This window comes from Seriola aureovittata, chromosome 19, assembly GCF_021018895.1.
Source record: "Seriola aureovittata isolate HTS-2021-v1 ecotype China chromosome 19, ASM2101889v1, whole genome shotgun sequence".
NCBI lineage: Eukaryota > Metazoa > Chordata > Actinopteri > Carangiformes > Carangidae > Seriola > Seriola aureovittata.
This window is the reverse complement of record NC_079382.1, coordinates 4,366,813-4,390,157: the sequence shown is the minus strand read 5'-3', so window position 1 is coordinate 4,390,157 and position 23,345 is coordinate 4,366,813. Positions and strand designations below refer to the sequence as shown.

Sequence of the window (23,345 nt, the reverse complement as noted above, 5' to 3'; positions counted from 1 at the left end):
AGAATTGCCTCTTATCTTCCTGCATGCAGTGGTGTATATCCACATATGTGGGTAATTACATACATGAGGGACTGCTTTGAGGATACTACATGGGATGTGCTTTTTAATTCTAGTGATGATATACATGAATTGATCCATGTTATCACATCGTATTTAATGTAACTGTATTCAAACAAATATCAAGTTAAAATGTTTACGAACAATAAACTGTGGCTACCTGGAGATCTAAAGATCTGCCTGAACGAGACAAAGTTGCCTTTGATAATGGAGATCCTGAGCTGGTCAGAGCAAACAGAAGAGATCGTAGAGGTGAAAAAAGATGAACAACTACTGAAGCAACAGTAAATTAATTTATCATGTGTTCCTGGGCTTAAATATGATCAAACTAAGTCAGAAACCCATCCAGCCAACCAACCACTTACATATGTGCAATAGGAATTCACTTGCACACCTTTACATTTTATTGTATCAAATAAGAAATAGTAAAATTTTACCTTCCTGGACGATAAATGAAGCCATGCTGACCTGAACCACACGGTCTTCCCAGTCTTTGTTCTGACTGTCGGCCATGTGTGTTGGTTGGAGATCAGGTGATTTGTCGGCCAATCATCTCTGTGTTGGCTTCACATGTGGAAACATTCATACTTACAATTACACTTCAGAGCTGTCAGTCAGGTCACATACATGGTGCACACATCCACGTGCGTCAGTGCTTGTGATCATGTGTGCAACTCACACACACACACACACACACACACACACACACACACACACACACACACACACACACACACACACATGTCCAACTCAACTTCCTAAGACTCTCTTCACCAGTTGACATGTTAAAAAAATATCACCTCTCTCAATGTTATCTGGAAAAAAAAAGTTCACCTGTTTAAACAAATCTACATTTTATTATTTCAGCAGTGCATATACAGCATTTTAGTGGTACAAAAATCAACAGAACATAAAGTAAAAAGTTGTGTTTTTTTTAAGCAAATATATTTTCTTGACATAATCATGTTTGTTTTAGCCATTTACTTTTGTATGTATGTCGTTAACTCCATAGCCCTTATATGTGTTATGACCAGCACAATGTAAAAAAAACAAAAAACAGACACATGTATATGCAGAAGTGCCTGGAGCCATTATGTCGAAGTTGCATACAGAAAAGTCTTAGTACAACCAAGTATACATTAAATCTTTCCTGGAAAAACACACATTTAAGTGGTTAAGTGCACTTGGTTTAGCGATGTGTTCTCGCTTTCGAAGGTATGGCATTAGGGTGCTTTACATTTCAAAGTCAAAGCATTCGAGTTATTTGACCCCATGAGCTCGAAGCAGTGATTTGGTGCAGAGGAACCTCTAACCAATCAGGAAATCACATCACAACTGTTTTATCCTGCTATTATCTGACAGCCTACCACTCAGCCTGGAAGGAACATCAGTCAAAACACATTTAGCTGTGAGATGAGGGCAGAAGTCCAGGCCAGCAGAGGCTGCTTTAAACCCCCCTGCAGACCAGTACTGAGAACACACCAACAATACTTTCAACAGCTGCAGTAACTTGAGGCATCTCACTAAGCAGCGGAAGCACCATTGGATTAAGGACTCCGTGAGCTGTTGGCGGTGCGGCAGGAACTGTTGTTCAGTTGGATGCAACTTTGAAAGGTAGATGCATGATGTCGATGGATGAGCTTCAGAAAGGGCAGGAAAAACTGGCAGGAAAAAAAAGACACCTTCACCAGCTCCTGTTTTGGAAGGACTGTTAAGTGAGGTGCTTTTCCTCAGCAAGCCTTCAGCAGCTGAGACTGTCTGAGTGAAGGTCACGGTGATGGCGCTTCTTGGGAATGGACAGCATGAGACGGTGGCCTTCGCAGTCATTGATGACGGGTCACGGCAGCCTGTTTTGCTAGACTAAGCTGCTCAGGGGATGCTGATTGCCCGTGGACAAGCTTTCATAGCGGGTAACTATTATTAACAGAACAGTCATATCCCATCAAAGCCTGACAACAAAGGTATCGCCATCTCCGAGGCCTGCCTCCACAGCTGATAGAGGAAGCTTGTGGGCTATATTGCTCATACGTACAGACAACCTTCATCTCATCGCACCTATCGGCCAGTCAGACTCAGTCCTGCCGTCATCAAAACCAGGCTTTGATGAACATTACAAGTCCTCTACGCTTCCTCCTCCAGGTGACCTTTATAGCCAAGTAAAGCAACTGATGTACATGGACACAATACACTGGGCAAAGGGAAATGGAGCGCACCAGGATCCAAGACCCTTGTTGACCAGCTTCATGCTGTCGGCTGAAGGAGGCTTTGAGATGAGACAGCATTCACTTTACAATCAGCTTGTACGAGTGATGCTTAGTCTTATCACCACGTGCACAACTATCTACCACTACCTCGCAAGTAACTATGAGATTTTAGAATACATGGTTTCCTATACAAGGGCGACATTGATAGTGCAACACCTGTGGGACAAACTGGGAGAATGGGATGACCCGGAACTCCCAGAGGACCTTGAGTTCACCTAGAAAAAGGTCTCAGTGCACTTGTGGACATCAGTACCTCTTCTCATGTGATGACTCCACCAGAGCAGTGCCCTCTGCTGGTGGATCAATGAATCACTGGCGGGCATCATGACCGGTAATTGCATAGTGGGATTAAAGTCTAAAATGAATGAATTAAAGTCTGACCTAGTGTCCATTTAAATATATTAGGACATGCAGTGAGTATATACAATTATATTAGAGCTGCAACTAATGATTATTTTGTAATCAATTTATCCGCCAGTTGTTTTCTCATTTAATATCTAAATGGTTTGGTCTACAAAATATGCAAAAATAGTGAAACATGTCCAGCATAATTTTCCCGAGCACAAGTTGACATCTTCTGTCTTCTGATTTTGTCTGACCAATCGTCCAAAATCCAAGTATGTTCAGATTACAATATAAGACAAATAAAAGCAGGAAATCTTCACATTTGAGAAGCTGAGGTTTTTTTTGCGTGAAAATGACTTGAGCAATTACTCCATTATCATCTTTCTTGCCAATTAATTTTCAGCCTATTGACTCATAGATTCATTGATTAATACGTCCAGATCTAATGAGTACTATAAAAATATGCAACAATCAACTGGGATCTTTCCAGCAGCCACATACTATATAGTGTTGGTGTCATTAAATCCCAGAAGTCACAGTGAGAAACATTTAAAAGTATTATTGCTTTTATAAAACAGGTTCCAAAACCTTGTGAACAAAGTGAAAAATCTTCAGCATAAAGGATGAGCGAGTGAAGATGAAAACAATAACTAACAAGCTTCCTGGTGTGTTCCAAAGAGTTGTCAATGCTGTTCATTATTGGGTCTAATGATTGTAATGTATCAGCTGTGCTTGAACAGTATGTAGTAATGCAGACATGCAAAATGATCACAGTTTTCTGAACCAGAAGTAACTTCATCACATGACCATTTTTTTTTGTTTAGCTCAAGCAGTTGAGTGAGTTATCCAATCAACTTTTGAAGAAAAATACACAAGGAAAACATGTTACCCACAATCCCCTTTTGTGTTGCTATAACTTCTTTTGAGTCTATTGAGTCTGGTTTCTCACCTCATTTTCCCTTTACCCAGATTCCCCTTTCTCATTTCACTTCATTAATTTGTCTTCTTCTGTGGCAGAGTGTTGGTTTAAAAAGAAACGTAGACCAACACCAAGGCACTTTAACATGAGGTAGAAAAAAAAAAGTCATTTCTGGCTGCGGTGCCATGAAAAGTCAAATTTATATCCAAAACATTCTTTTCTCCTCTCACTTGGACATGAAAATTCAATCATCATCATCTTTGCAGATTCACTTTCATGAAAAGTAAGCGGGCCAGACACTTTTTGATTTGTTTAAAGTAGGACAGCTTACAGAGACGGATTTCACTCCAGATTATAGGAGCAGAGAGAATTCAACTACAGCCCTTGGGGGAGAAGTTTTAGGCTGCGTGAGTTTGCCAAATTTTAAGGTGCACTAAAAATGTTTTCCCTCCCCTCTTCCAATATAAAACATGACTGGGTAAAGAGACAGGTTCCTACATATATTTTATTCCAAGCTTGGTGTATTCTCTAAGCTCGGTTGAGAAGTGAGCCAGGACGCTTGGGAGGTACCAGCCTTTTTGGATTTCAGAGCAGCTATAAAGATTAAACCCCCCTGAGAGAGGAATAAAACTCAGAAGAAAAAGCCTCTATGTTATGGTTGGTTTGGCGTGTGCGTGTGTGTGTCTGCTTACGCATGTGCATTAATGCTGAAACAACCCAAGTTTTGGCAGTAAACACTGACAGACCCACCGTTATAAATTGTACAGGGCAGGCATCCATGCATCCATCTGTTTATACTCATCTGTTCTCTCTTCTTCATAATTGCTTCATCTGTCAACTGTAGTGCCTGTTAACCATTTCCAAAATCTGTTAGTTGCAGGTTTTTTTTTTCCTTGTATAAATATAAAGCACACAGTAAGCACTGATTTGGTGATTTGCAGGTTAAAAGAAGAAGAGATGTCCAGGTCAGGAGCAGAAAAACAACCTGAAACATACAGCCCTAACATCTCCTGTATTATTGGCTTATGAAGTTGTTCAAGTTTAAAGCCGTTCAGGCATCAAACCAACATAAGCATTCATTTAAAGTCATGTTACTGCCCACCCGATGAATATAAATCCAAAAATTCTGTCTCCTTTTACCTGTTTGCACTTTTGCAACTCTCAACTCCAAATATTTGGCTCTTTAGCTGCAGGATGTTGAACTTCATTCACAAGCTAGTTCCCAACTTTGTCCTCTGTTTGTTTGCTGAGCAGGTGACAAAAACAGCTGCCTGCTGCTGGAAATTAGGCTGAAACAATGAGATAAAATAGATCTGCAGATTTGGGCAATGATTCTAACACTTTTTTTGTGTATTAAATGTAAAGACAAGTTTTAGTAGAGCTTGAAAATAAACTATCACGTTCACTTGTAGAGTTTTTGACCTCTAGTAGTGCTCTGAAGCAAGCTTTTTATGAGCGGGTCCCTGTTTTGTTTGTATCATGCACACGCTCAAGCATGTAGGAGGCGTAATACACAGTCTTGCTCCTAATTTGCAGCATGTGCTAAGAAATGTAGCAATACAACAAAAGCAGTGAAGAAGCATTGGACCTGTTTGTTAGACCTGCAGGGAATAAACGCATAATGCCTTTTGGTGGGGAACACTGAATGTAAAATGTTAAACTTGCATGAACTTATTTTTTGGCAACTTGAGACCAGATGATGAACTTGTTAGTTGCATATTTACACATCCAGCAGTTACAGAGGAAAATGACCATATATTTGGACTCGTGTTTCTCTCTACCTGATGCTTTTAGTTCTGTTTTTTGTCTCTACCGACTCCTGAAGAAAATATCTGGCTCCTTAGCTGCTGAATGCTCCACTATGTTCACCAGCTGGTCTCTGACTGTGTCTGTCTGCTGTTTGCTGCTGATCAGGGAGTGTACAGGGAGTTATTTTTTCGGGGCGTTTTCAGTGAAAACAGCTGCCTGCTGTGACCAAAAATGACACTATGAGAGCGGGAAGAGTGAACCCAAACAGTAAAGACAAACAACAAACAGCTAAACAATGAGTTGAAACTCACTGTAAAGCTGAGGGGAGCTGGATTCTGGGGGTTAATCCTCTACAGTTTCATCACCAGAAGCGACGCCCAGTTTTTAAGTTTAAGATGAAATTTAAGCCCCAGTTTCAACTCAGATGTCAAGGCTGCAAATGTCCAAATGACGCTATATGATAGATATGATAAGGCAACACTGTGGTATGCTTAGCAAAAGCCATTCCTACATAATACTGAGAAGAAAAGCTGCCTGTAAATGAAAAATCAGTTCATCAATAAAACAGTCACGTCAGTTTAGTTATGTGCCGTTTCAGCTCCGCAGCATCTTGGAGACAACAGCTGACAATTGAAGGCTCTCGGATGATGGAGTTGTTGGATCAGTTTGACTCCACCCTGGAGGTCAAAACAGCAAACTGACCCCAGACAAACCTCTGAGGGCAACTTCTCTCTACTCCTATAAAAGCTGACCTCTGGTCCTTCATTGAAGACAGGGGAGCTCTGTAATACAGTCCTGATGAAGAGTCCTGTCGTGCGATCATCCGTCTGCGTATCAACTCAAAGTCTTAAAAAATGTGTGCACTTTCATCAGCCCCATGATTCAGTCTCGTGGCTAAAACAGTCACATGTTTAGACGTGAACTTCTAAAAAAGCTGGTAGGATGTTGCGCACTTTGTAGCTTCTGAAAAGTTCAAGGCACCGTTTGAGGAGATATTCTGCCGCTGCAGCAGGACCAGGATCGCGAAGGTCTTAGACGGCGCAGGTCACACCAGCGTCCTCCACGTGGCCGCAGTTGGTTTTGCCCCAGCCAGAGAAGTTACACTGGTGGATGGTGTCCTCAGTCCCTGCACATGCGACGTCATCCATCCAGATCAGACCAGTACCTGCACAGAAAGAAGGAGAAACGTTACAAAATGGACAAGTAGGAACTATTTCCGACTGTGCGGAGTCTGATGTCACTGCTCGCGGCTTTTTCCGAGCTTCTGCACACTGTCAATGTAATTCAAAGCTGTTCTCTTCTCCCAGGACTAAAGTTGGAGCTGTGGTGCCGTTAGGTGATCCAGGGAGAAGGTGTAGCATTTGCAGCTCAGATTGACTGCCTGAACTGGTTCACTGGCTTTGCTCCATTGATCTGAGAGCTTGTTATTTTCGTGTTTTTAATTTTTTTTGCTTCTTTTTCTCCATCATGTTTTAATAATTGTTTGTTTGGTAAATATTCTGAACAATGTTAAGTAAAAACCCAATGAATATATGCAAAAGAAAAAGTTCACAAACTCGCTTTACAAGACATTCAAAGAGAGGCTCCCATCTAGGATACAGTTCATATGTAGAAAGATGGAATGTGATGAATGAAATCGAACTAATCTCCAAAGTCATTTTCATCATCTTAATGATAATCTATCATAAGAATTTATTGGGAAATAAAAAAAAAAATCACATCTGGACTTCAACAGCAGCAGTCCAAGCTCAGCCTTCTCTCTGATGGCTCATCAATGCATCACTCTGACTCATCTGTGTTCATGCACAGTCAAAATGATGTAACTGCAGCCAAAGAGAAGGAACGTGTTGGCTGCAGCTGAGTTTTATCATCAGCTGAGTTTTATCATCACACAGTGTATAGTCTACCATAAACTAGACAAAGTATACATAAACACTTCTTGTTTCTTCTCTAAAAGCAAATTTCGATTTCATATCGTTACCAAATCAACAAAGCTTTAAGCTGCATTGTGAAACAGGTTATGTCGAGGACACATCTGCACACATATGAAACGTTTGTGCGTCCTCTGACATTGGATTAGCTCGTTGAAAATCAACGGATTTATGTCCCAGTTATCAGAATGTCTTTGGAGGCAAATGGTTTTATCTACCAACTCCTCCACATATCAAATTCCAAAGGAACATTCACCATTTGAACTGAGTCCTCTGATTGAGACAGCAAGTACTCCCAGTGCTTCCTCGCAGCATTGTTGATCAGATAATATAATATCCGGTAATAGAACACAGTCCCAGCTGGTAAGCAGAGCTTTTGGCTGGATTGTTTTAGCAATAAACTTTGGTTCCTGTTTGTAAAACCAGAATCACTGGAGGCTTCAAGAAAATCCCGAACGCTTCAGTTTTGCAACAGTTTTAAATGCTCGGTGGAGATGCTACTCAGCTGTGAGGGAATAAGAGTGAGACTGAACAACATTTGGTTGCACTCACATGCTGATTCTTCACTTTAAAGGATTCAGAACTAAAGGCTTTATGTCCTGTAGGTGAGAACAGAGGCTGACTTGTAAGCACGGCCTTTAAAGCAGCATCTGGAGCTTTGTAAATGGGGAGATAGTGGCAGTCATCTCCGCTGCTCTGCTCTAAATCACAGCTGTTAATCACTCAGGTGTACAGAGCTGTCAGTGTCACTGAACAGCAGGGGCAGGATCAGAGGGGCGGGACAGGAACTACCAGAGTCAAACGGTAATCCTGGAGTTGGTGTATTTGTATCATGGATAGAACATTGAAGGGGATCAGAGCTCCTGCATGAAATTACATTTTGGATTTCTTGTTGGAAAGGCAATGAAACAATCACAAAAGAGACCACAAAACAACTACGAAAGAGGAGACAAAGAGATGCAAAACAACCATAAAGGGGCGCAAAGGATTACAAAGAAAAAAATTATCACCAAATTAAAGAACAAATAAGCAAAAATGCCAAAAATGTACTGTTTGCAGCTTCTCAAATGTGAGTTTGATGCTTTTCTGTTACATTTACATGATAGTAAATTCAATATTTCTGGGTTGTGGATTGTTGATGGGATAAAACAAGATGTCACATTAGGCTCTGGTACATCATAACATTTTATACGATGTTCTTACATTCATGGACGAAGCTATTCATTGATTAATGCAAAAAATATTCAACAGATAAATCGATAATGAAAAGAACTGTTAGTTGCAGCCTGTGGGTCACATATCTGACAGCATGGTCCGAAGGTTGAAGAATGTGTTTTGTCTTTGACAGCTGCTCCTTGTGATTTACTGTTAATTTACACTTATGCACAAGTTTTAAGTAGGGGGAAGCGATGTTACACTTCTTCAGACACGTATGTAAATGACGTTTTTTGTTTATTGAATACACAGGTTTTAATGCTCTCTGCCACAGACCTTTGTCCTCAGTTCATTAACAGGTTTGAGCCTCGGAGAGCAATCAAAACAAAAACAAATTCTTCTTACAACTTTTACAAGTGTCTGGCATCATTCACTGCGGGGACAAAATCAAAACTGTGTTATTTTCATCCTTCTACATTGTGAGCAAGTCTAAGAGAATTCACACAAACTGCAGCTGCAAATGGAATGGACCACATACCGAGATGTCAGATATGTTTCATGAACCATGTGAAAAATAAATGTTTCCAAAATCTCTCATTTGGACTATATTAGACACTATTTCCTTCCTCTCATGTGTTTTATGTTGCGTCGGAAGAAGAAGGTTTTTCAAAGATCAGTCCAAAATAAATCCAGTTCCAGTCAGTAGCAAAGAAAGTGCAGCTGTAGCGCTACACTGGCCTGATGAGATGGCACTGACACCTCGACATTTGTGTTTTTATGTTGGGAACATGTGCTGTATGAAATAAGTACAGACATGGGTTTGGGAACTGGTTCTGCCAGTTTCAACTTGGCTTGTTTTTGTGTTTTTACTCCATCAAAGCTCAAGTGGAGCAGCAACACATAAAAAGAAAAACCTAGTATAAAGTTTTGATGACTTTAGATCATCGTTGGACACAAACTCTCCAGTGAATCCCAGAGAAATAAAATTTAGGTCAATTTTGTTTTCATAACCAAAATCCAAAATCTTTTTTTTTTTTTCCAAAGAGCTTTACAACTGCAACAACCTATGACACACCCTCTTTCCCTAGACTCCTGGCTGAGAAACCTCAGGAAGAGCGACAGAGGAAGGATAATTCTTCTTCTACAAAACCTGTCCATAAATGTTACAGATTTCTGCATGATCTGACCTAAATGTTGCATTTAAAGGCTGAATCTGATTTAAGAAAAAAAAATACACAAACCTCCGACAAACATTGCACACTTTGATTCAAAAAGTTACATAACAAAGTGACACTGGCTGCAGATTTAAGGATGGCGGTATAGTATTGTACATGAGCGTCAGCTGTTCTGCTGCTGCGCCTTCAGAGGGTTTGGTTTGATGGACACGGACCTTTAAACTGTTTACTCTGGATCTCAACAGGCGAAGGTTACGTCCGCTCACCACCAAATTCATGACACTTCTCACAAATAAGTGTTGAATCACTAAAACACTGGGATTGGAGGGTAACACACCCAGAGAAAGTTTAGAGAAGAGTTACTCAGTTTCAGAGGGATATGGAGGATTAACAGTCTGTTGTTGTGTCTGTTTGCAAACGAGGCTAAAAGAATAACCGTCTGCAGAAAATCAGTCAGTTCTGGATTTTGTAAAAGTCTGCTTTTTTTGTTTTATCCCCAGTATCCCATTCACCTTGAGGGTTGATGTCTGCGTCTCCTCACTGATTACAAGGTCAGACAAACTCTGTTCTTTTGTTCCGAGTTATTGGAAACAGAAGTCGATGCTCACCTATGCAGAGTAGACTTCTATGTCATGTACTTGGATTCCTCTGCAGCAGCGAGCTCAGGAGACGGATGTTGTTCCAGTTCAAGCAAACACTGGAGCGTTCGCCCGATTAGTGCGGTTCATTTGAGCTGACATAAAACACAGTTAGTTGAACTCTGGTGCACGGTACAAGTAGGACCAAGACTAATAAGAAGAGAATCTTTGTTGGCTTCCAAGCGATTCACCTGTGCTGTGAACAGAAAGTGGACCAGTGGACCATGCTTGTGTCAGTTTCTGATTAAGAACCAATGAAACACAGCGATCTGACAGGAACTAACTATCCCCTCTAATACTGGTATGTGAAAAAGCAGAACATTCTTCTCCTTTGGTCTGGACAGCATAAACCAAACCACAGGCATGAAAGCCATTTGAATAGTGAAGAATGAGGAAGCTCAACAACAACTCAAGCAAGGATTAAATGATCATGATTAATTGTGGTTGTGGTAAAGAGTTTGAGAACCAGTGAATTGATATTGACTACAATAGCCCGGATTGTAAAATCCAGTGCATGGGAGCCAGCAGTCCCAGTGGGTTCCCTAGAAAAGCTGAGACAAACATCTGTGCGCTGCTGGTTTCAGGAGGTGGGGTGGTTAACCTGATGTACACTTGTAAACCAGTAAGTCTTCCTGCTTCAATTCTTTTCTCATGTACAACAAAAAGATTATTTGAAAACACTGAAATATGAAGCATAAATCTCACCTATTATGCAAATATTATGCTTCATAGTTGTGGTTGTTTTACAGTTAAGAGTAGGTATCCATGGATACACATCTAACAATTTATATTATATAATATTAGTTTTCGTTTTTTTATTATACAGTATATTTGTTTGGAACTTTACCCTGCCCAGTCTCAAATATAAACAAAACATTTTATATAATAATAAAATAATATTTTATGGGCAAAAAAGGTCGTCTGCTGGTCGGAGAGTCAGTTGTTTGATTCCTCCTCCGGTGCGTATGCCGAGGTATCTCTCGGGCAAGGTACTGAACCACAAATTGCCCTCGATGTATCATCGATGTGTGAGTGTGTGTGCAAGTGGTAAAAAAAAGGTGCTGTATGAATGTGCGTGTGAATGGGTGAATGAAGCGCTTTTTACAGTCCATTTACCATAGAAAGACACTCCCTCCAGTCTTATTAGTTAGCTGCTGCATGGCTTTCAGATCTGGTAGTTTCTGTGGTACAGTGTGTTCTCTCCTGTCAAATCTGGGTCTGAGAAATGCCCTGAAAGCTCTTCAAAGATGTTATGAACCTGTAAAAGTTGAAGTAAAAAAAAAAAAAAAATCTAAAAGGTGAATGACTCATCTGAAAATATATATTTGAATTCCAGATTTTTAGTTTTAAATTGAATCCAGCCGTGATGTTGGTCACTGCTGTTGTCTGGAGGTCGTCCCCTGGAACAAAGGCATGTTTTCCCCTAATTTTCCAGACGTATTGGTAACAACTCGTCCTGGGCAGAGACTGAATGATGTAAGGCCGAATGGTGAATGAAATAAAATGGAGAGAGGGAGAGAGAAAGAAAGAGATGGATATGACCCCTGAGACTCCTTTTTGACGACATCTGGATCTCATGGCTTTCCTCATAAAACCTTAATATTAATCCCTGCAGCATTTCAGGGCACTGTTTAAATAATACCAGTCAACGGTGAAAAACAGCGGAGTTTGTAAAAATCACAAGTGCTTCCATCAGTAAATTTCACCATGGATATGTTCTGTGGGAAATAAGAGTTCATTAATTTCCTGCTGTAATTGTGTTTATTTTAAAACTGATCCCTAAAGAATAACCTTAAAGGAAAAGTACCTTCAAAATGATAATAAAAATATTATCATTTGCTCACCCTTGTGTTACTGTAGTTAAAACACTGGTGAAATGTGTATACTTTAAATACACTTTGCTCACTTATGACATTTTGCCATGCTTTTAGATTCATTTCTTACCACTCAGGGCTTCTTTTCCTGTATGTTCATGTTTGTATGATACAAAAAATACAACCTGCAGATACTTGAAGCTTCCTCAAGATAGAAAATGAGAGTTAACGTCTCATGTCTCTTGTACATACTACACTGAGTTCCACTGGGATGTGTTCTACGCATGTGCAGTCAGTCTGAGACATCATAAAGTTTAGGCGGTGCAGCACAGACATCTTTGCTAACATGAGCAGTAGACAAAGTGTGTGTCACATGGACTCTTTCAGACACTTGCAACCATGCAGACGTGTACAGTAAATTTGCATTAATGCAGTTATAAGTAAGGACATTTTTGAAAAGGGTTCCCTCTTGTTACTTATGGAAAACTAAATTTACATGATCTGTAATTTTGTGTAAATTGTCTGCTTATCCATTTCTTCCTTTTTCAGTTGTTACTCTCAATGCAAAACTCACGAAGCTGCATTTTATGCATTTTTGTATTTCTTGAGGGTTTGTCTTTCTAATGACAGAGCATGCATGAATTAAAAATATCTAGTATCTTTAAACCCAAATGTTTTCCAGTGTGCCTTCTTCTTCACTCACACATACATACAGTATGTCATCCAATGCACTGGCCCGGCCCACTGGGGTTCAGTGTCTTGCTCAAGGACACTCTGACATGTGGATGCAATTAACGGACAACCTGCTTTTCCTCCTGAGCCACAGAAGCTTCCTTGAACATTTTTTTTAACAAGTGACAATGACACAACTTTGGCATAGATAGAAATAACTAAATACTCCTAAAAACTTGCGCTCTGTCTATTCTAACAGGGGTTCTTTGTGATTACACTTGCCTTACATCTAGTGGTGTAGTTTTAGTGGCTGACTGTGTGTTAGGGGTCGTTGTCCTGCTGCAGAATGAATTTGGCAACAATCCCTGATGGTACTGTGTGATGGATGAGAGTCCAAACATTTAAAGCATTAAACTTTTCATACAGGACTGTGTATTCTGTTCCTACTTTCATATATCGTCTTTACTGTGTAACTTCTATATGAGTGTTCTGGGCCTGAGCTGATTGTGGCGAACTGTAGGACGGACCAAAACATATATTCTGTTCCTATCCACAAATGTGCACTCATAGCCGTCATCTGCATCTGCTTTTAATCATTACCATATTTTACTATTCACTTTAAATAATAGCTACTCAAAGCACCCTTTCTTTTAAGTATTTATTATATTTCTAAGTGCAATATTCTTTTTATGTCCTTTTGTCTGTTGTTGTGTGTTTTTACTCTTTTTACTGCTTGCACTGATCAGGAGTAGCTCTCCGAATTATGTTGTATATATTTTTATAGGCTCTCTAATTTTCTAATTCTAATACTAAAAATCAACAGCAGCACAGAAACAAATGAATTCGTTCAGTCAGTTTTTCCCTCCACCTCACAAGACAGCACTGAGCCAGTTTTAGTGTGTGACGGAGCTCAGTCAAACAAAGTTACATTAGGACAGTTGTGTTATTAATGAAAAGTATGCACTGTATCTGTAGGCGATACAAGTGAAGTAAGAGTCATCAGAGTGTGTACATGTGTGCGTTGAGAGTTTTATACCCTGTCCGAAGCGTCCGGTCTTATGGACCTCTGCGGCTCCTCTGTATCCCAGCATCCTACACACCACATCTCCATCCTTTTTATCCCAGACGTCGTCACACACCGTGCCCCAGCGACGTTCGTGGAAAACCTCCACGCGGCCTTCGTGAGGACCCGACCCGTTCACCAACCGCACCAGGGTCTCCTCCACTGCAACACAAACAGCACATTAAACATAAAAATGCGTGAATTCAAATACAAAAATGAACTGGCATAAATACATTCATGCACAATTGTTTCTACCGTTTAATGTGTTTGCAGACAAGAACCCCCATGCGTTAGCAAGCAGCGCAGCGTGCAGGAAAACTGAAGTCTATTATATATGCCAACACGACTACATTGAAAGAACACACGACTTTCTTTTATCTGGCATTTGCTGGCACGGCTTTGAACTCACACTGAGCAGATTACTTTCATTGTGAGTGTTTATGAGTATAATGAAGCTCTGTAAATCAAAGCAATATGAAAACAAACTGAGATGCATGGATTGATTTTGACATGCTGCATAGCAAAGATATTTTTTTTCCATAAACCATGGAAATAGTCTTTGATTCAAAAAGAAAAATAAATAAAATTACTCTGAGGGAACTTTCTTTCTTCCTTCTATGTGAACTCCCATATAAAAGATTGTGAGGTTACTAAAATGTGGGTTTGTTTTTTCAGTAGTGAACATCATGACCACCAGTCCGGCATTAATCTCGTGAACCTGACAGCGTTCCGGTTAAAGGAATTTGAAATTCATAACTTCCTCCTTTGGATCTTCACTGTATGCATCTGTAAGTGTTTATCCAGTTACCTTACTGGAAGCTAAAAACAAGCAGCTGTATTCAAACATCAAAGAGAGGAGGAAAGAGATTTTAGGAGACAAAAGGGACGAGGAGATGAGATGAGAACAGGGATCAAAATGATAAAAAAAAAAAAAATCAGAGGACATGAAAACAACAGTAAAGTGTGATAATAAAAATGGAGAGAAAGATGAGTAGACATTAAATCAAAAGAGATGTTTAAAAACAGAAGTTTGAGATGAGATGAGATGAGAAGGGATGTGTAAGAAAATGTGATTTAAAGTGATGAAAAGAAATAATGAGACAAGTTCGAAAGAATAAATTAGAGTTGAAGAGGGGGGAAATAGATCATGGAAACATGACCAAAGATTTAAAAAGATGAGACATTAAAATTGACAGAAACTGGAAAATAAGTTTACAGCCTTGCTACTGGCTCAGTGCTTGATCTAAATGCTAATGTTCTGATGCTAAAACGCGCACAATGACAAACGCTAACGTGATGTTCAGCAGGTATAATGTTCACCATATTCACTACCTTGGTTTAACACGTTAGCATGATGGCACTAGTCACAATGTACAGGTGTAGTTGATGAGATTTCATCATTCATTTTTGCAGGTGTTGATGGCAATAAATGAAAAGCCATGAGATCATCAGTCTTTAGGATTCATCCTGGAACATGAATGTCTAAGAGCGTTTCTATCTGGACCAAAGTGGACAGACCAACAGGCTGATACTGCCATTGAAGTAGTCTCACATAGCCAGACCTTCACAGTGCTGTCAGCACCGGAGAGGTCTAACTGCACTAATGATCATTCTGTTATAGGGGACAAAAAAAACAAAAAAACACAATCCAAAGCTTAGTCAAAACCTGCCATTTTCGGTGTTGCTAGCTCAGTGGCTGTTGTTAACGGTAACAGGCCGGAAACGGATGGGAATAGGAATGCTGCTTAAGACAGCATCATGCCACCACTTGCTTTATTTGTAACTGATTGTAATACAATTTATACCAGGCTAATATGTGTTTAACAATAAACTATAATAACTATTTAATTAATGCTACTTGAAGAGGTAGCTAGATCAAGGCTTGGAGTGCCTTGCTCAGGGGCATTACAGTCATGCACTTGCAAACAAGAATTTACCTGCAGTATAATGAGAATTAAGTGTGCATTTGTGTGTGTGTCATGAATTTCTTTTGTATAAGCAGAAGCTTCACGGAAACACAGCACATCTTGTATTCCTCAAACTATGTAGCAGCTGCACTTGTATAATTGACTTGATTTATCACCTCTCAGAGGGCAGAGAGGAAATGAAAAAGAAAGGTAAACACACACACAGACACACACACACTAATCTGGACGTCTCCTCGGTGTGAAGACACGTGCGCTGACTGAGACTGTTGACAAAGTGCTGGGGAGTAAAGCCAGACACATTATCTAGACAGGATATTAGTCTCATCAGACCATCATAAACTTTAAATGTGTACCATTTAACTCTCATTATACAGTCAAGTTATTTGCACTCACCAGCCCATCATAATTTAATATCTACCATAACATTATACTGTCATATCTGCACATATTTGTATCATATTCTTGCAGAAAGCCAGTAAATTAAAACCAGAAATTAGATGTTTTTTCAGCCTCCTGCTGCTCTTTTTTTCAGACAGTGTTGTAAAAGAAACATAAGACCGAAAGAGAGACGAGCAAACAGAGTTATAGAACAGTGCACACACGGGGATGAGTATTTGAATACTCAATTACCTGAAACAGATGTTTAAACTATTTGCTCACTCATCAAAATGAAGTTGGGTATAAACTGGAAGCCTTTCCACACACTTGACATCTGCTTAATATTCATTTTCAATACCTGCTTAGTTCTGTTTCAGGACATGGAAAGCACCAGGCTTTGACTCTAGGACTTTGCTGTGAGGCCGCAGTGCTGAGCCGCTTGTGCCGCACCGACCTTCAGTCTATCAGATTGGCCCTTTAGGTTCCTGCTTTTCAATGTCAGTTTAAGGTGCACTAATTATATTCATTCAGTCTTCACGTATGTATGTGTTGGTTGGCTATAGTTCAGTATTGTGTGATCAACTTCCCGTGGATTTTCTAAAACTACAATCTAATTTGCTGTGTCACAGTTCAGGGGCTGCATCCTTTGGAGGCGGCATATGAAGACCAACTGCGTCGCAGTGGCGCGACTAGGCTGTCCCATTCCGAACGCTCATTCGAATGCGGCAGAGAAATGCAAACTTCTCTCCTTGGGACCAACAGGTGGATTCTCTGTGGCCCAACCTTTCCCAAGATTCACTGAGAGCCAGTAATGAGAATAATATGGCAGCAAACAACGCTGACAGAGAGCCCGAGGTTTACACTTGAGCTCAGTTGAACAGCTAACGGTACAAGTGTTCAAATGCAGCCTACAAAGGATGCAACCAAGGGCCTTAAAAAAAAAAAAAGTTAGGTGTTGTCAATCTTGCTAGGCGACATGAGCATATGATTGTGATAAAACAGTAAGTGTGTGAACAGCTGGTGATGGAAAGTGGAAATCCTCTATAGGCCAGAACGTCTCATTTCGGTTCGGCCTTCATGGTCTACGTTCTCGCCCCTGAATCGGGAGTATTGTCATCTTACTGTCCACCTGCCACACTCCAGATAAGAGAGGGTCTGAGAGTTGATAAAAAGGCTTACAAGCAGTAATGAGCGCTTTGATGTATTTATTTTAACCTTAGTTTTGCCTCTTAGGTTGACTGTCCTAATCATCCAATTAGTAAAAGAACTACAGACACTACTGAGGGTGACGAACCAGGGCGATGTCCTCTGCATGCTTTTTAGGGAAAAAATATAATTAATGAGATTATAAATGCTGGAATTGAACATAAATCAATCAAATATGAAAGAATCAGATCTCGAGCAAACTAAATATATAAGAATTTTTGTGTTTATGGAGCAGACATTCAGTAGCCTGGGAATATAAAGAATATTCAAAAAAAATATTATTTATTATTTTTATTATTATTATTATTTTATTATTATTATTTTTATTTATTATTATTATTTTATTATTATTTAATCGCCTCTTTGACAAAAGCCAGGATTGATTGACCATTATCTGATTGACCATTATCAGTCCTATTTATTGTTTTAATCATAGTGTGCACGTTTAAATACCACTGAGACACTACTCACAGTACACGTCTTTCTCTCTCTATTCATCTTTTTCTATCTCAGCCCTTCATTCCTCCCCTTCCTGTAAAGAGCCTGAATCTTCCCACTGTTCTCTTGGGAGAAGAGGAGGAAGAGGAGGAGGAGGGTGGAGAGGGATGGAAGCAGAACATGAAGACTTCAGACCTAATCAGAACCATACAAGCAAACCAAACACACATTCATATCTCTGCCACAGAGCTGGACTGCGACACGTCTGAATGATTTTCCTTCTGGTGGGAGTGCACTTTTTTTGCCAGAAAACTGTAGAAATCAGGCAGATACATGATGAAAATGTTAAATTCAATCAATTAATGAAGACACATGTAGCCCGGGAGTTAGATGACACTGCAGCTTCTCAACAGCAGGAACAACAGTTGAGTAACACTCTCCTGTATTATGAGAGTGTTGTTAGGTGGAAACCTTGCATCTGTAATTTCGGTGACTTTCATGCTTTGAAATGAACTGAAGAATTACACACTCCTCTAATTATGGGGGAAATTTTTTCCAACTTACCAGGCTCATAAAATTCACTCTAAACCCTTTGGATAATACCAGGGAAGCCAAAATACGTATTTTTTCTTTGTAAAATTTGGCAATTTGAACATAGAACGCTTTCATCTGAGAGGTGGGAACTGAAACAGTAACAAAACTGACTGTTTGCTACACCCAATGCTAATTATCTTAGCACTGGAAATTGTAACTTCGTACAACTGGTCGGTAAAGCTTTGGATTTCTGCATATGCTGCAGCAGTGTGCTGTAGAGCGATACGCAGCATTTGAAGACTCTGATGGGTGATGTCTCTTTTTCGTAGCTTTCCCAAACACAAAAACACAACAGAAGTGTAAGGGATTTGACAGCGCTGCAAATATAAACATGTCTGGCTATCGAGCTTACTGTAATACAGTCAGCCACTCGTGGGTTAACCCAATCGGTAGTTCAAAACATTTAGTCTCACAAAATTAGTGCTTCCACACTACATCAACTCGGTAGTTTTTGAGTTATTCAATTGGTCAAAGTCCCTGGCAGAGAGCAAAAATAAAACCTTTTCCTAACTTTAATTTAGGATAAAAAACATTTCTTCAATAAGTAGTTAAAAACACCTACAGTATACTGCCGGACGTAGTACTTCTTATACTACTGGCACTTTGAACCACTTGTACTATGTTCCAATGTCAAAGTCCCTTCCAGAGAACTAAAACAACCTTTTTGGCTTTTTTCCTTTTTCCCACTTTCATGTGGGAAACAAACTATAAAAACTATTTCTTCCATAAGTGGTTCATGAGCCTGAAATTTTGGGACTTTGTACTTCTTATATTACATGCACAAATACTACTATATCAGAGTCTAGGGAATGTTAGCTGCTTTTTCCTGTAAGTGGGTTTTGGGAAGTTTAAACTCCAGCACCTCCAACCAAACTTGTTAGTCAAGATGTTTGCCGAGCACATCTAGTTAACCCTTATCGTCTTCTAAAAGCATGACTCTAAACTCTATTGCTAAAGGCATAGCAACAGTACTTAAAGGCCATTTTCCAACCATTTTCTAGTGTCATTCATCCTTTCTTCCAAACTGGCCTTGTTTAAATATCATAAAATGTCAACAAGCCACACATTTAATTTTTGGATCAAAATAGGAGAAAATAAATGCAGCTGTTGGCTGTCCATTGGTGGAAAATTTGCCTCAAATAGCTATATTCACCCAAATACCAATATCTTACTTTTCTGTAGTTAAAGGCTTCAGGAGTCAGAGAGCTTGTGTAGATTGAATCCAACAGAAAAATTAGGAATAAAAACAAATACTTCTTTAAGTAATTATACAAAAAGGCAGTGATCCTACCCTGTCGCTCCACAGTCTGACAGCTCTCATGTTCACCTTGGACAGTGAGCAAAGTGGTTCACCATAAACTAGAAACACCTCCCTAATTTGGACTAAACTTGACATTTTATAACATCTTTGTACCTTTTCTGCGAAAGCAGTGAAATGAATGCGAGCTTTACAAGATATAACAACTGTTTTTGTCTACAGAAAACTAAACGAGTGAGCTCCAACTGTTGGTGGTTGTCCAAGTGGTTCAAGCCTCGGCGGCCAGGCGAGCTGCAGCAACCCGACTGTCAGTACCTGAAGAAGGCCAGAATATGGAGTGATTGTGTATTGCTAATGTTTATCTGGCAGGCAGGGAGGGTCTGGAATGGACAGGACTGAATGGCTTCAAGACAACAGTTAACTAGCTCCATCTGTTTGTAAAATGTTCTCCTTGAAACTCTGATGTTATTGTCTTTCATGCTCTTTGTTCAATGTGTTTTCTTCCGTTGACTCTTGCATTGCCTCCTCTTTCTGTTTTGTGTAATTACTTTGCTCCCAGTTTGATTTTCTTGGCTGGTGTGCAAGCACACCCAAAAACTTACTGCCTCTCATATGATCTTTATTAAATCAAAAATTTAAAGCAATAGTTCTGTAATTTGGGAAACATGCTTATTTGGTTTCTCACTCTAATAATTATCTGGTTAATATAAGGCTTTAGCCGCCAGTTAGCTTAGCACAAAGACCTGAAGCAGGGCAAACAGCTAGCCTGGCTCTTTCTAACAGTAACAAAATCTGCTTACCAGCTCCTCTAAAGCTCACTAATTAGCACCATGTAAAATCCCATAAATAAGTCAAACTGGGTCTGATTCTGGTGATGAAACTGTAAGTAAAAAGACGGATTCACTTCTTCAGCTCCAGCATGTGCGTTTGCTTAACTGTGTGTGTATGAAATCAGAAATGAGGAAAATTAAATTACACTACACTGCAGGGGAGCTGGGTTGCTTTGTTCTGGCAACAGATAATTGGATTCAGGAAATGAAACTTGAACATAAAAAAACGGAGAAAGTAACGGGTATGTCAATAAAAGTGACAAGCGAAGAATATTAAATAACCACTGATCTTTGATTCTGTTCCTCAGTATTGATGTTGGAGGCACCAAGTAAAGCTTAAACCTTGGCTTCAGGTGGATCTGCACATAATAATAGTAACACGGTACTATCATGAGCCCGAGTCCCAGGGTGAAAATAAATTTCTCATTAGAGTCCAAAGCTGAAATCATTTATATCTGGATCTCTGTAGCTGCAGAGGTGCACTGTAAAAACAGCTTGTCAGACAATAAACCCTCTGCACTTACTGTTGGACCCTTGAGCTGAACTATCAAACAGTCGGTGTGTGTGTGTGTGTGCGCTTCACTTTCAGTCTCTCTTACAATATGTGAACTGCCAAGTGAAAATTACACAAAAATTTGCAATGGCTGAAAAATTAAAAGCAAATGAGGTGTTTTGTTACAAGTTTCATTTCCATGAGAAAATGACTTTCACGAATTATAATAGGCAAATTGTTGGAGTTAAGCCTCAGCTAATGTTCGACAGATTCTATCCTAAAAATGAAATCTAAGTGATACATTACTGTTTATAAATCTACATCTGCTGACTTCAGGGAAATATGGAAATTCACAGGTCTGTTTATCTGCTCTAATTGTTAGCATGTCCAGCTAACTGGGCATTAATACTTCCAAGGTCAAATGACATGTCATTAATTAGGATGTCTTAGTATGAGAGGCTTCAGATTAGGTAAAAAAGAACATTAAAAACTCAGCTGGAGAAACGCAGAACCAACTTTAGCTAACTGTAGCTAGCTACAGCTGATGATATCTGCTAGTCACGGTCGTCATCACTGTTGCCAGACTGGGTGGTTTTCTGTCTAGTTCGGATATTTTTGGAACATAAGAAACACAAACTACTAACAGTGTATTTGGCAAACATTAGACTTCCTGTTCAATGATAAATTGTTCTACTTTTATGACAATTTAGCGGTTTCTGGGCTAATTTTTGTCTAAACTGGTGACACTGGTTGTCATTTCTAACTGGAAAAACTGACAGTCACCAGCTAGAAAGCAGATGTGTGCTTTTGTGTCATGTGTTGTCCACCTGCGTCTGAGATCAGGGCTACTTTGCTTCAAAAATTACTATTATTATCAATGTAAACTGCATCTGTGCCAGAATGGAAAGCTTGACAGGCTTAGCAACAATAACTAAGCAGCCAAAATGCAGAGATTTATAGGCTTTTATAAGGAAACTACTACAACTTTGTTTTTACTTTACATAAATACAGAGACAGAAATATGGATTTTGCACAGGGCATAAGAGACAGTGATCTACAAGGTACACATGGATGAAGTGTACATTATTGTCAGTTTCTGTGTAACTTCATTACAAAACTGTCTTTCTCTACTTTTTTTTGTTTTTTTGTCCCATTTATATTTTGTCCTTTTCCTTCTTTTTCCTTCCAAGTATGTTTCTGCTGACTTTCTTGTGAGACTTCACTTTCAAATAAAGTCAACATCAATCCAGACACAACAAAAGAAAACTGTCTAACAAAGATGAAAGTTCTCTCGTCTCTGTCCTGAACTCTGAAATGACTACAGCCTGGGCTCCATTAGTTCTTCTTTGCTCAAATGCTCGTTCTTGTGCTGTTGAGGCATTTAACAGAGCTAAGGAATCTGATCCTTTCAGTGACATAATGTCCTGAATGGCAGATTAATTATCTGTTAATGCCCAACATGTGTGGATGAATGTGCACTTTTCCCACAGACTAAATTTCTAAGGTCACCCTGTTGCTCGTTCTGGTAATACAGGTATGCACTGTGCGCTTTGAAGCGTAAAAAGATCCCAAATCATGCATCAAACGATAAGATTTGTGACAGAAAAGTGCATGACGCAGTGATTCGACACTTCTGACAGCTAACAGCATGTGGTCGCACTCCGCCCTTCGTCCTCTGAAACATCAAACATGCCTGTCTTGTAAATGATGTGAGGAAAGAACCGATCTTAGACGGTTCTGTATTAGGCAGAAACCGCGCTCAGATGGCCATCATCACCGCAGCATCGCTCATCGCATGGAGAACAGCCATGAAACGTCTGTGGTTTTCGGGGGGCATTAATGTTTTTTCTGTGTACCTGACTCTAGATTGGTGGTTTTGTATGAGGTTTCAGGTTACCACCACATGACATACGCACTCACATGAGGGCTTTCAAATCCTTTTGATGTACACTGAGCCGCGTGGTTGTTCATCATGTGTCGGAAACCATGGGATTACATTGAAAGGAAAAGCAGATCTACTGATCCTTTAAACTCGCCACAGCTCTTTGCACAGGACGTCAGGTGGAACAGAGATGTATGAGGCCCATAAAGTCACCAGCTCATAAATTTTTGATTCTGTATTACCAACTATTGGTTTTGGATCATATGCACTGATATATGTGCTCATTGGTGCCTGGGTAGGAGTCTCTGTACTGTGATTGTGCAGCTGGACAGGAAGTGACTAAGATATACCTCAATATTCATAGTATATGAATATAATTCATAAGCACTATTTTATTTGATGCTGTAATCAAATCTTTCGTTGTTTCAGTCACTATTTGGGATCTCTTCTCAAACCAACATACATATTCTGAACAAAAAATGTTATACTCAAAAGTAAGACGCATAGATTTAGTTAAACTTAAATATAGATACAACTGACTATTTATCAAATACAG

General features: G+C 39.6%; 1 protein-coding gene across 2 annotated transcripts in view; it reads right to left on the bottom strand.

Annotated features, from left to right (window-relative positions):
• Positions 1–894: 894 nt before the first annotated feature.
• Positions 895–23,345, bottom strand: part of scara5 (scavenger receptor class A, member 5 (putative)) — a 90,270-nt gene continuing 67,819 nt past the window's right edge. For both annotated transcript variants that reach the window (XM_056405551.1, XM_056405550.1), the window contains exons 11-12: positions 13,756–13,944; positions 895–6,499 (exon numbers count right to left, since the gene is read on the bottom strand). In XM_056405551.1, coding sequence (XP_056261526.1) covers positions 6,366–6,499; positions 13,756–13,944 — 323 coding nt within the window. In that variant the 3' untranslated portion in view covers positions 895–6,365. The remainder of the gene's footprint in view (positions 6,500–13,755; positions 13,945–23,345) is intronic.